The 14,000-nt window shown below is 52.4% G+C and overlaps 1 protein-coding gene across 1 annotated transcript in view; it reads right to left on the bottom strand.

Annotated features, from left to right (window-relative positions):
- Nucleotides 1–10,834: 10,834 nt before the first annotated feature.
- The window catches only part of NCKAP5L (NCK associated protein 5 like), a 13,283-nt gene continuing 10,117 nt past the window's right edge, over nt 10,835–14,000 (bottom strand). Inside the window, exons 8-13 of the mRNA XM_007452352.1 lie at nt 13,690–13,989; nt 12,566–12,728; nt 12,224–12,305; nt 11,569–11,877; nt 11,351–11,493; nt 10,835–11,053 (exon numbers count right to left, since the gene is read on the bottom strand). Of these exons, the coding sequence (XP_007452414.1) occupies nt 10,835–11,053; nt 11,351–11,493; nt 11,569–11,877; nt 12,224–12,305; nt 12,566–12,728; nt 13,690–13,989 (1,216 nt within the window). The remainder of the gene's footprint in view (nt 11,054–11,350; nt 11,494–11,568; nt 11,878–12,223; nt 12,306–12,565; nt 12,729–13,689; nt 13,990–14,000) is intronic.

Here is a 14,000-nt window from a genome sequence, read left to right on the forward strand (position 1 = left end):
AACAATGTTATGCCAGAAAAAAGCAAAGGACCTGTCAAAGATGACTACTATAGTATCATTCAAAAGGACTCAGGGGCTAATCTAAAGAGGCTCCTCCTGGCCAAAGATGGGATAATTTGAGCATCAATAAACTCAGAAGTTCATGATATTTTTAAAATATTGGTCAGCTTTGGTGGATGCTAGAAACCAGTCACTTCGTCAATAAACAGCAGCATTTATCCTTTCTTTTCTGTATAAAGTGTACTTCAGGGTAATCAAAAAGTAAGAAAAAGTTTCTCTCTATAGAAGTACTCCAGCTATTACACGAAGGAATTATAGGATTAGTATCACTACTTTAAACCTCTGACGAAATAATTAAGCTAGGAGATGATAATCAATAGCCACCAACATCATATTAAGAGACAACCTGACATATGCCTCCTGATGGAAGTAAGCAACACATCCAAAAAAAAAGTTGAATCTCAGGCATATTACATTCTAGATCAAGTGCCAGTTTACAGGGAAGACGGGTCAGAGGACTATGTTAAATGACATAATGGGGATGCAAGCAGCAAAATCTAGTAAAGCTCTAAGGACAAACAACCTAGATTTTTTTTTTTTTCGTACGTGGGCCTCTCACTGTTGTGGCGTCTCCCGTTGCAGAGCACAGGCTCCAGACGCACAGGCTCAGCGGCCATGGCTTACAGGCCCAGCCGCTCCGGGGCATGTGGGATCTTCCCAGACCGGGACACGAACCCGTGTCCCCTGCATCGGCAGGCAGACTCTCAACCACTGCGCCATCAGGGAAGCCCTAGATTCTTTTTTAAGAAAAAGAAAAGGCTAAGAAGGAAGAACGAAATTAAAAAAAAAAAAAAAATAGAGGGAAAGGAACCTAGAGGTTAAGACTTACGAGCCATATCAAGAAAATGGCAATGATGTAGACCTGAGTTGGATCCTGATTCAAATAAACCAACTGTAAATGAGAGAGAGGGAGAACTGGGGCAACTTGAACCTGTGGTAACCATTCTCCAGGATGCCCACCCACTCCTCAAAAATCCTGGCCTCCTGGTATTCATACCCTCTACGTGGAAGCAGGCTGGTACATATAATGGGATGAATACTGCAGAACTGTGTGATTTACGAAGCTTGGTCATGAAGGGCATTGCAGCTTCCTCCTTGGCTCTCTGGTGCACTTGCTCTGAGGGAAACCAGGCATGGGTTCTGAGGCCGTTCAAGCCGCCCGGTGGAGAGTGCTTGCAGAGAGGACCCAAGCCACAGCCAGCACTGAATTGCCAGCCAGTGTGATTGAGCCACCTGGAGAGCAGATCCTCCAGGAACTGTCAAGCTTTCAAGTGACTGCAATCTCAGGAGACTCTGAGCCGGAACTAGCTAAGCTGCTCCTGAATTCCTGACCCACAGAAACTGAGTGACAATAAATGTTCATTGTTATTTTAAACCACTAAGTTACGTAGCAATAGATAACTAATACCAATACGGACTAGATAGTTGAGGATTTAAAGTATTGCTAATGCTAAGTATATAATATGATTAATATAAATACTGCTAATCATGTAATTGTGATGATGTTCTTTAAAAGTTATCTTTTAGAGGTGCATACTGAAATATCTATAGATGTATTAATCTGCTGTCTGAGATTCGCTTCAAAATAATGCAGTTAGGGACTTCCCTGGTGGCGCAGTGGTTAAGAATCCGCCTGCCAATGCAGGGGACACGGGTTCGAGCCCTGGTCCCGGAAGATGCCACATGCTGTGGAGCAGTTAAGCCCATGCGCCACAACTACTGAGGCCTCGTGCCGCAACTGCTGAAGCCCGCGCACCTAGAGCCTGGGCTCTGCAAAAAGAGAAGCCACTGCAATGAGAAGCCCGTGCACCGCAACAAAGAGTAGCCCCTGCTCGCTGCAACTAGAGAAAGCCTGCATGCAGCAACGAAGACCCAACACAGCCATAAATAAATAAATAAATAATGAGGTTGGGTGGCAGCAGGGAGTGGAGGGTATAGGTGAAGTGAATGGTCATGAGTTTATATTGGTCGTAGCTGGGCAATGGACATATTCGCTGTACTATTCTCTCTACTTTTTTGTACGGTTGAAATTTTCTATAATAGTTTAAAAAAAAAAAGGTACTTAGCGATGGTCCAGGCAAGAGAAAAGATGGTCTGAAATAGAGCAGTAGTTGTAAGGATAGGAAGATAGACAATGAAATAAAATATTCAGGAGGTGAAATGTCCAGGCCTTAGTGAATGAATAGATGCAGAAAGGAGAGAGAGAAGAATCTAGGGTAACTCTCAGGTGTCCGGATGGTCCTACCAGCCACTTGCCAGCTCTGCAAACTTGGGAGAATCAGTCAGCCTTTCTGTGTCTCATTTTCCCATGTGTAAAACGGAGGTAAAAACACACTTACCTCATAGGATGATTGTGAGGATTAAGTTAATTAAAACATGTAAAGAAAGCACTCAGTACGGTGTCTGGCACGTAGTAAATCCTCCAAGTGTTAGCTCTTCCACTGGGGAAGCCCAGGACTGGGGGTGGGATGGCACTTTTGGTTTTGAACATGCTGGGGAGGGCACCATCAGGGATTTCCACAAAGGTGCCAGGAGGCCTTTGCATATAAATCTGAAGCTCGGGGGAGAAGTCAGGGATAGACATGTGGATGATTTGGCACATTTTAAACCCATACAAACGAGTCAGCTCCTTGAACAGACACTTCACCAAAAAAGATACAGAAATAGCAAATAAGCACATGAAAAGCTCTTAAACCTCATTAGGTGTTAGGCAAATGCAAATGAAGTCAACCATGAAATACCACTATACACTGATGAGGCTGGCCAAAATTTTTTTTGGTTAATTGTGATAAAACCAAGTACTGATGAGAATGTGGAGCCACTGGATCCCTCACACTGCCAAGTGGTGAGGTAAAATGGTACAACCTCTGGAAAACAATTGGCAGTTTCTTATAAAATTAAACATGTATTAACCATACAACATAGCAATTGCACTACTGGGTATTTATCCTAGAGAAATAAAAATTTGTATCCACGCAAAAATCTGGACAGAATGTTCAGAGAAGCTTTATTTGTAATAGCCCAAAACTGGAAACGATCCAAACATCCTTCAACAGGGGAATGTACAAACTAACTAATACATGCATGTAAATACATGCAGAGTAGCGATGGAATGCTACTCTGCAATAAAAAGGAAAAGCTATAGATACATACAACTCAGGTGCATCTCAAAGGCATTATTTTATGAAGATTGAGTGAGACCAGTGGAACTCCAGGAACCTCACCATTTAAGGAGCATATGGAAATCTTTTAAATCTGTGCACTACCCTCAAACTCAACTCCTGCTGCCTAGGTGCAGGCCCTACTGAATCTTGCCTGGAATATTACTCCAGCCTCCTCACCGCCCTCCCAGTCCCCAGCCTTGGGTCTCTCCCGTGCACTCTGCACACTATTTCTAGACGAATCTTTCTGATAGTGAGCACTGAACTTTTCAATGACTCATTTTTGCTGTCAGGATAAAGTCCAAACTTCCCATCATACATTCAAGTCTCCTGCTTACCTCTGCCCTCTTATCTTTTAGTCCTCCAGCTATAATAAACTCATATTTATGCTAGAATGTTCCATTTGATCCCTCACTGCTAGGCCTTGGTATTTTTATTTTTCTGCCTAGAACTCTCACCCACACCCACTTGGCCTGACTCATCATACCCACCCTGCAGTTCTTAGTTTTGATACCACCTCATCTAGGAAGCCTTCTCTGAGCCCCCAAGACTGGGTTTTAGCCCCTTTTGTGGTCTCCACAGCATCCGGGCACCCTCCATCAGAGCACTACCCGCGCTCTCCTACGATCCATCACCCAGTGACTGGCATCACCCACTAGAACTGTGAGTCCCAAGGGCTGGGACATGCCACATTTATCCCTGGGCCCCTGGTTTAGTTAGCTCAGTGTTCACACCTACTAGGTGCCCAATGAATGTTCCTTGTGTGAACAACAGTGTGGGTGCATGAGGAAATGAAGGAATGAAAAGGGGAGGCCCGGCGTGGGGCGGGAGGGCCCCTGCAGAGTGTCCTGACTTCGGAAGGGGCAGGAAGAGAGAGGCAAACCAGGCCTAGAGTCCCTTCTGCTCCCTTGCCAATGCTGCCTGCCTTGGGACTGGCTGTGGGAAAAGTGCCCACCCTGAGGTCCAGCTGGGGCTGGACTGGCGAGGGAGGTTCCAGGTGAAACAGACTCTGACAGGGACAGTTTATGTCCGTCCAACTCCACATATTCATGTTCTCTGTACTTTGTGCAACGCGTGTATTGGGTGTGGGGAGAGAGTGAGTAGCCAGGATGCGGTGTGATGGTCACCAGGGGTGAAGGGAGGGCACCCTGCATCTCGTCTTCTCGCCACAGAGTGGCACTTCAGGCCTGCAAACCAATTAGATGGGCGCTGCCGCTATTGCGCCACCTGGTGGCCATGTATTTTCCGACTGTTCCATACGAAATGATATCTTTCTTTTCAAGTTGAAGAATCTCAAACAAAGAACATATGCGGCATACTTGAATTTGAGGCTTTTAAATAACTCCTTGGATTGCTTCTGCCTTAGAGAAGGCCCCCAGTGCTACCCTGTTAGCTACCCTACGAGTTAACGACAGAAACCCGATTTTCTGGTGGCTTCTGCCACCTTAGGCCCCAGCTGCCCTCTGTTCGGACTCTTCCCTGCCCACTCACCCTCCCGCTGGAATCATCCGCGGCGCTTACCAGAGACCCGTGTTCAACTGTGCTCCTGTGGGTGGCCCTCCGCCACCCACTGCCCGGTTCCTCGATCTTCACCCCTCCCAGGACTTTCACTTCTGGCTCATTTCAGCTAGCCTCAGAGTATAGAAGTCTACTCTGCCACTCTCAGTTCACAGCCCACATCGTCCCAGCTCTCGCATGCTCTCTCCCTTGCATTCTGGGTGCATTGAAACTCCAGTCCTGCCCCTTAACCCCTCCACTTTATCCTGCTCCTTTCAAGGCCCCTCAGGCATAACCTGTCTTTGTTTAATGCAGACTCTGGAGCTGGACTGCCTGAGTTTGAATCACAGGTCTTCCACAGACAAGCTTTGACCTTGGGCAGCTTAGCTAAGCTCTCTAAGCCTCACTCTCATATTAAAATGGGGATAAAAATAATACCCACAAAAGGCTGTGGTGAGGATGAACTGAATTAATATGTGTGAGCCCTTAGAACAGTGCCTGGCACACTGTAAATGCTGTGTATGTGTTTGTTCTTATATGTTATTATTATTGCTCAGGCTGGAGCCTATGGTGGATGACATCACCAGCCACCTCAACAAAGCCCATCCTTGCACTAAGCCCACAATCTTCCTTTTCTAGTCCTAGAACCAGGCCTCTGCACCCTACTAAGAGAAGAAACAGGAACCACAAAAATCCCACTTTCCTGCAGATTGTGCCACTGGACATTTCTGCTTCTCAGCCTCCATTGGGCTCCAGCCTCCTTTGAAAAATCCTTGACTTGTCCTTACCCTGGTCCCTCTGCTCTGTCTGCAGTGACCATTCCACATCGTCACCACTTTCCCCATGCACATGATATGAAATTCAAAAGGTATAAAAGGTTACAGTGAAAAAAGAGTCCCTCGGTGGTGACTTGATAAACATGCCACCATATTTTGTAGTCTATCCTCTTGACACGGGATGACCCTTTGTCTCCCACACTCTGATCCTCACAGCCCTGCACATTCCCTGCTCTGTTCCCGTCTCCCGAAACCCTTCCACTGGGTCCTCTCAAGCTCATGGCTCTTCATCAGCAAACTTCTCATGGACACAGCCTCTTTGAATGTTCCCTTTGACCTCCTGGGTCTCCCTGAGGATGCCCTCCCTGCAGACCTCTCAAGTGGGCACTGCTGTCTCTCCCTCAGCCCCTGTGCCATAAGGCCAGCGGGTGTGTGGGCACCCCCTGTACTCCTCAGTGCTTTCAGACCGTTTTTCTTCCCTAAAGTCCCTCAGCTTTGAATCTCATGTCAACGGACTATTCCACCCACCATGCCCCTCTTTTCCACTTGTCTATCAATCTCTGGGTTACTTCCTCTTATTTCTTGAGGTTTTGGCTCCTGCCTCACTGTCACCCCCTCTGATGCTAATTCTGTCCTAATTCTGAGAGCTCTCAATATCTACAGAGGTAATCCTCCCAATACCTTGGCCTCTGCATTCCATGACCTCTTTTCCAATGACCTTGCCCTCTACCCTATCTGAGCCACTCACTCCCATGGTCATTCCCTGGTCCTTCTCATTACCCATAACTGCAACCCTTCTGTATTAGTGTCCCAGGGCTTCCGTAACAAAGTGTCACAGATTGGGTGGCTCAAAAACCAGAAATTAACTTGCTCACAGTTCTGGAGGCTAGAAGTCTGATCAAGGTGTTAGCAGGGTTGCTTCCTTCTGAGGGCTGTTGAAGGAGAATCTGTTCTTCTCAGACCTCTCCCCTAGCTTCTGGTGGTTTGCTGGCAATCACTGGCATTCCTTGGCTTGCAGATGCATCACCCTGATCTCTGCCATCATGTTCACGTGGCATTCTCCCTGTGTCCAATTTTCCACTTTTTATAAGGACATCAGTCATTTTGGATTAGGGCCCACCCAAATGACCTCATTTTAACTTGATTACTTCTGTAAGGTCATTTCCCAAGGCACTGGGGTTTAGGACTTCAATATTTTTTAAGGAGGAATTCCAGTCAACTTGGGTTATGTCTGGGGAGTAAGACTGGGAGTTGGAATATGAGAGACTCTTCCTCTTCCTTATATGAATATTCTATTCAATCTCAATTATTTTTTAAACCATGAACATGCACTTTTATAATCTATGTCTTTAATAATTACAAAGGAAGGTTTTTTAAAAAGGTCTTCCTTACCCCAAGATCAAAGAAATGCTCACCTATACTTACTTTAAATTCATATGTCGGGCTTCCCTGGTGGCGCAGTGGTTGGGGGCCTGCCTGCTGATGCGGGGGACGCGGGTTCATGCCCCAGTCCGGCAAGATGCCGTGGAGTGGCTGGGTCCGTGAGCCATGGCCGCTGGGCCTGCGCGTCCGGAGCCTGTGCTCCGCAACGGGAGAGGCCACAACAGTGAGAGGCCCGCGTACCGCAAAAAAAAAAAAAAAATTCATATGTCTTAAAAAAAATTACTTATATGCTTGAATTAACTCACCCAGGACTATAGAAGGGGATATATACCTAGAATTTGCTGCAGAGAATGACTGTTTCCTTTAAAAACTTTTTGATAAAGGAAACAAAACACTATTTGTAGAAAATCTAGAAGAGGGTGAAAAAGAAAATAAAAACCATTGGCAACCCACAGAAAACCTCAGTTAACATTTTGGGACATTTCCTGCAAGAGACAGGGTACCCATTAAGGTGGAATCTGGAACCTTTTTATAGTCTTTTGCTGATGACTTGATGCCATTTGTGGGGGACAAGGAAGGGGGGTCTGGAAGTTTGGGCTTCTTTTGTTTGGGAAATCCAGCAGAAAGGGTCATACACAATGGTAAGGCAAACATCCACCCATTGTTCACGGAGAAAAAAGTGAGGTCACTTTAATCCTGCAAGCAGATGTTGCAAACTGAGATATGAAGTGTCCTGCCATAGTGAGGATCAAGTGGTCTTTTAGCCAAACCCTTCCCTGAAGTACAGAGAAATTGGTTTCCCGGGAGTGTCGAACTCACCTGTGTCCCCTGCCACAGAATCATTTCAGATGGAATATTCTGTTTGTGTGGAGGGCACACACAGTCATGTGCGCCGGGGGTGGCTTGTCTGGGCCCAGCACCCCTTAGTAGCACACTGCGGGACCTAGGGACGAGAGCTGCCCACCTTGGAATAGTTGGTAGGGAAGGGCTGGCTCCAGGTACCAGGTGTGGCTGATGCTACTCTGCCCTGGTGACTGGCAGTGAGCTTTTTCTCAGGTGGCCCACGTTGCCCTGGGGCCTAAGAGGCCACCTTGCATTTGCAAACACTGCAGGACAGAGCCCAGCAGCAGACTGAGCAGACCCTGGTGACAGAAACATGCACGGATCCTTGGTCTCAGCTTGTAGGAGGTGGAGTCCAGAGTTGAACCCACCATGCCAAGCTCCTTCCCGGAAAGGAAGTAGGATAAATATCCTGTAGGCGAACAATTCTGTTTTAACAAGGAAATGAGGTAATCCATCAGGTTCAAACAGAATAAAGGGCTTAAGAAACCAAGAAATAAAAAGTAAGAGAAGGATGTAGACTTCTTTGAGCCCGCCTGGCAAGAGGCAGAGATCAGCAGCTTGGTAATAACATCCTTAAGCCCCTAAAAGCAGAAGGGACAGTGGGATAGCTACCTGGAAGCAGAAGATAGAAGAAAATGCGATCCTGACATCTGAAGAAAATCAAGACGTCTGACTCGACCCTTCTCTAAGTCGTGTTAATTTCCTCAACGATGACATCAACTAAGGGAAACAGGAGGGAGAACGGCCAGGTTGGGAGAGGGGTGGGAAGAGCAGAGAGCTGAGGAGAAAGCTGGTCTGGTCCAATTTCTCAATCATCCATAGATAAGGAAAACCAAGGCCCAGAGAAGGGATGTAACCTTCCCCACAGAACCAGACTCAGTGGCTAAGAAAGACTCTTGACGCCCAGTCTAGTGCTCTCCAGCCCTGCCCTTCAGAAGTGATCCAAGGCCAAAAAGGGAAGAGGAGATTAAAGTCCCGGCAGAAGAGAGCAAAGTTACACACCCAAAAAGAATCACTCCCACCAGGCTCCATCACTTCTCAGCCTTGGAAAATCACTGAGAGTTTTTTTTTTTCTTGGCTGCGCCATGTGGCATGCAGGCTCTTAGTTCCCCCACCAGGTATCGAACCCATGCCCCTGCACTGGGAGCACAGAGTCTTAACCACTGGACCACCAGGAAATTCCCCCATTGAATGTTTTTGAGCTTCAATGTCTTCATCTATGAAATCTATCAGGAGGCTGGCAATACGGTAGGTATTTAATGGGGAGTTCTTTCACTGCTCTCTGGACCATTCAGGGCTGGAGAGACACTGCTGGAAGGAGCTAGTATAAAGGGAGGCGTTAACAACCTCCCCGCCCCTGACCTTCCTTGGGCTGGTCAGAGCACAGGACAGCATCCAGTGGTATAACCGAGTTGTGAACAGGCCCAGCACTACTCCCTGTCCAGGCACCCTGACCTCAGCTTGGCAAGCCTGTGATGTCAACAAAGACCATGTATTCAGTACAGAGCCCCCTATCTCCATGATGAACTGTCCAGAGTCCCAGCCACCAGGCCAAGGGTGTTAAGCATGAATGATGCCCAGATGGCCTCCAGACGGTATGTCATGGGGAGTCGGTGAGTGCAGACAACGGCAGGGGGTGTGCTCTGGACGAGTCATCCCACATCTTGCAACCTGGGCCAGAAGGAGGCCTTCCTATAGGCCCAACTTGACTGGCCAGTGTGAGATGGGCTGGGGCCACCTGGGTCACCTTCAGGTCACTGTCCAACTCCACGCCTAACAGGAAATCCAAGGGTTGGAGGGCGACAACCACCCACCCCATGGCCTTCTCACGTCACACGGAGACCCTTCCACACAGCCTCATTCCTGGCCTCCCCATCCTAAAGTGAGAATTTGAGAGCCAGGGGAACTTCTGGCTGAAATCTGAGGTAGAAGTAGAGGCAAGAAGCTCTGAGGAAAGCCCAAAGTCTGTGGAGAGACTAGAAGGCGGCAAGTTGGAGGCCCAGTTGCGCCTCACTTCACGACAACGGGAGGTGTGGCCACTTAACTCTGTCTACCCCTGGGCCCCTGAAGCTCAGAGTCTGCACGTCCCACCTGAGCTGGTGTGTCCAGGGTTTGAGCGCACGCCCAAAGACGGCCTCCCCATCTTCGTCTCTCTGAGGGGCAGCCCAGCCTTCTGCCCCGCCCAAGCCCTGGGCCAGGGGAATTTCCCCACCCCCAGGCACCATTCCAGGTCTAAACAGACCCCACTTCCCCAACCCTTAGTTACCTTCTAGGGAGACTCCAGCCAGTGGCCCTGGTGGAGGGAGCTGCCTCACAAGGGAGCCTGGAGCAGAGTCCAGGGCCCTGGAGTCCTGCACCCCGGTGCCCATGCAGTCTCCACCTGCCTGTCCATCCCTGAGTCCTCCCACAGAATGAGCTGAGTCAGGGGCAGGGAGGGGCCTCCACGGTTTATTAGGGATACGGCAGAAGCAGAGGCTGGAAGCAGAGCAGCCGCGTTTTTTAACAGATAAATTAACCGCAGTGCGGGGATGGGAGGAGGGGGCGCGGGCGGGTGGAGATTGGGCCAGGTGCTTTAATATAAAAAAAAAAACAACAAAAAAGACAGACAAATGGGCCCCAAAGACATGGGGCAAGAGAGGGCAGCACCATCCAGACAGCGGGGAAGGCCAGGGCAGACACAGAGAAGGCAACTTGACCCCTCGCCCCTGAACTCCACCAGCACGGGGCTTCTGAGGCAGGGGAGCTGCCAGGGTGGGTGGAGATGGCACGGCTGGTGGGCAGGAAGCCCAGCACCACAAGATGGCTCAGCCTGAAGTGGGAGCTGGGGGCCGGGACACAGCGTCCTTGAACCCCCAGTCCCGCAGAGGAAGAGCCTTACTCTGGGTGAGAGAAGGGACCAAGGGTGGGGTCTCTCCCTGAGCTGAGAGCGGTCATCTCCTCCACAGCAGCGGCGGGCAGTGGGGTGTGCCGGGGACCCCCTTCACCTTCTTGTCCATCTACCTCCTTGGTCCCTTCAGGGAGGGGCCCCACGGGCCCTGAGGGGGCGGGGCGTGAGGCGGGCCGGCCCAGTCCGCGGTCTCCGACGCCAGAGCGGGGCGTGGCCGCTGCAACCGCTCAGCCCTGACTCCCGCAGGAGGACAGCGAGTCATAGAGTGAGTCACTGAGAGACTCTGAGGTCTCCAGCCCCGGGGGACCCCCACTGGCCACTCTCCCTTCCTCGCCCACGTCCGATGTGCTGGGGGTGCGGCTACCCACAAACGCTGGGCCCTGGGGCGCAGGAGCTGGGCGGCTGGGCTCCAGGCTCCGCTTTCCGTCCACGTCCACGGGCAGGGCCTGGGGAAGGAGGGAAGGCTCGGGAGGAAGCTCCTCTCACCCCTCCCCGCCTGAGAGGCTCTGCCCATCTGACGGGGGCGCTGCAGAGGAAGCAGGCTGGAGGCGCGACTGAGCACAGTCCTACAGGTCCACCAAGGTTCCGGAAGGGAGAGAAGCCCTTTCCCCAAGAGGGGTGTGAGAAGGCCGGGGGGAGGGGCTGTCCACTCAGTCCTCCTCCCGGGCAGAGCTGTACCTCACCCCATGTCGTTCCCTCCTGCCCTCCAGTGCTGTTCCCTTTTCCCCTTCAGCCATGCTCACCATGGGGGTCCTGGGCAGCCCCTCCAGTTGTCGGGGCGGGCATAGGAAAGGGTCAGAGGAGCCGCTGGCTGCCCTCGCGTTGGGGAAGGTCCAGTTCTTGGCCAGCTGGACAGGAGCAGGAGGGCCTGGGTCTTCACAAGGATCTATCCGGGGACAAGGGGAAGGTGGGTGGTGGGTGGAGCTCCCAGAGAGGCCCACCCCCCTGCCCAGGCACTCACCATGGGGACAGGTCTGATGGCCCCGGTGGCCCGGAGCAGCGGTGAGCAGGGCGGGGAAGGCCGGCATGCTGGGGTGCCGCCCGCTCACCAGCAGCTCCTCTATGCCAGGCACCTCACGCTCCAGTGTGTGGGCACGGCGGGGGACTTTGGTAAGGGGTGGGGGCCGAGCTGGGGGCACCCCGGCCGGGGGCTCCAGCCGTGGTGGCTTGGTCTTGGGAAGATTCTTACTGGGGGTCCCACTGCTGCCATGGTCTGGGGGCGGGAAGGTCCCAATGCCACTGTCCAGAGTTCGAGTCAAAGAGCCACAGGCTGGGGAGGGGAGAAGTCAGGGATGTGAAGCTGCAGGCGGCTCAGCTCCTCTGCTTTGTTCTGGCTTTCTGCCCCTGCCCAGGTTCCACCCTTGGTCAGGGCCCCTCCTGGCCCCACCGGCTCAGTCATCCCTGCCTGCCCTGCCCCACCTCCCCTAGTCCTGGGGAAGAGGGCAGGGCAGGTACCCTATGAGGCAGGGAGGGATTTATTCCTGTGCAGCCCCAGTGCCCACTGATGCTTGGCACCAAGATGCTATAGGGCCTGGCACCTGCTCTGGTGACAGGAAGGAGTAAAGCGAGCAGGGGGTAAGGGGCAGGTCCCAGCCTTGGCCCTTGACCCTGCTGACCTGTGAAATGTGAGGTGGGCACTGGCTCAGCCAGACTGTCCTCTGAGGGCATCTCTTCCCGCCTCCCCGGCTCGCTGCTTGGCTGTACAGGGTACAGGAGACCTCAGAGCCCATTCCTCCTCCACCCTAATCCCCTCCATCAGGATCCCTGGAGTATGGGTCTGAGAGTCCTGGCAACCTGCCAGCCCTCAGGAGGCCCTCTCCCCTCCCCATTCTCCTTGGAGACCAGAAAGGCATCCAGCAGCCTCCAGGCCCCAGGGAAGGGGAGCCCTCCAGGCGGTAAGAGACCTGGCAGGGCCACAGAGCCAGGCCCTCCACCCAGCCCCCACCCCAGGAACTTACCTTCCCAGGAGGTTTCCCGCAGCCCTGAAGAGGGCCCACCAGGCCATTTCGGGGCCCACAGGCTGGCCAGGGGTTCTTGGGGTCAGAGGACACTGGCTGGAAATCGCCATACTCAGGTTTGGGCTCCCGCCAGCTCTTGGGGGGCAGCTCCTTGCCATCCACCCTAGGGGCGGCAGTGCAGATTGCCCTGAGGAAGGCCTGGGCCCACTCACACATTCTGGCCTCCCTCCCTCCAATGGTGCTGGGCCTAGTGAGGCACCCACTGCTCCCTGCCCCTGGGGAAGAGGACATATCCCTGGTGGCTTCCCACATCAACCTCTCCTGACACCAGGAACAGGCCAAGACCCCAAGGGAAAACCCCAGAGGATCAGCAGGGGCAGGGAATATGGGAGAACTCCCCCAAAGCTACCCAGGGTCAAGCCTAGAGACGTCTCCGACAATGTCTGCCGGTAGAGAGCAGACACGGTCACATCCTGGTCCACATGCGACACACCCTGCCTACCCCAGCTGACTTTGAGCACACTAGCTATCCAAACCACACCCTACCTGGAGCCCGATTCCTGAGGACATTCTGCCTTACCTGGCCCAGACACAGCAACCCCAGGATGGGGTGGCCCCTTCTCTAAACCACAGCTCCTTTTGCTGAGTCTGTGGCAGGTGCCAAAGGGCAAGATGGAAAGGGAGCCCTCCTTTTTCTACAGGATAGAAAACCCCGGAGGGAGAAGACCTGCATCAGCCCAGTTAGGTACTAGCACTCCCTTAACTACTGCAATGCCGCACCTCAGACAGGCTGCCTCATCTGACTCAAGACAGTCCAAGAAAATGTGGACTGTCAACTCTTCTCAAATGAGAAACTGGGTCTCAGCAAGTTGAATGTCAGCCAGCCATAGAGGAGGGGAGCTGGGGCACAAACCCGTGGCTCCTTGTTCGAGGCCCCAGCCTCTCCTCTGGGGCAGGCCATTAACCCTCAAGATGCTTTGATGCCATTTCATTTGACCTCCTACACCCTTTGACCTCTGGGAAGCCCCAGTTCCTGGGAAAGGCAGTCCCAACCCCAGGGATGCCCGTGTAGGAAAAAGGGCCCCCAGCCACCAAGCCCCTGCCAGCTCGTCCCAGGCTCTCACCTGTTGAGCAGCTGCTGCATGAAGGTGTCTGCACCCTGGTACATGCCAGCCAGCTGGCCCTGCACCTGCCCCAGGCCTGCACTGGGCCCTGGTGCTGGTCCCCCGGGCCGTGGCCGGGCCCTGCTGCTCAGGTAGGCCTTCTCCTCTTCCAGTGCCCGACGCAGGTCTTCCGCCTTGGCCATCAGCTTGGAGATGTTGAGGCTCTCGGCCTCCAGCTTCCGGGCTTCCATCTTGACCTCCTTCCGGAGCGGGGAGCCCCCGCCAGCCCCTTCCTTGCCCTTGGTGGCCTCTGTGCGGCGGGTCAGCGCTGG

The sequence above is a fragment of the Lipotes vexillifer genome, unplaced genomic scaffold, assembly GCF_000442215.2.
Source record: "Lipotes vexillifer unplaced genomic scaffold, Lipotes_vexillifer_v1.1 scaffold422, whole genome shotgun sequence".
Lineage (NCBI taxonomy): Eukaryota > Metazoa > Chordata > Mammalia > Artiodactyla > Lipotidae > Lipotes > Lipotes vexillifer.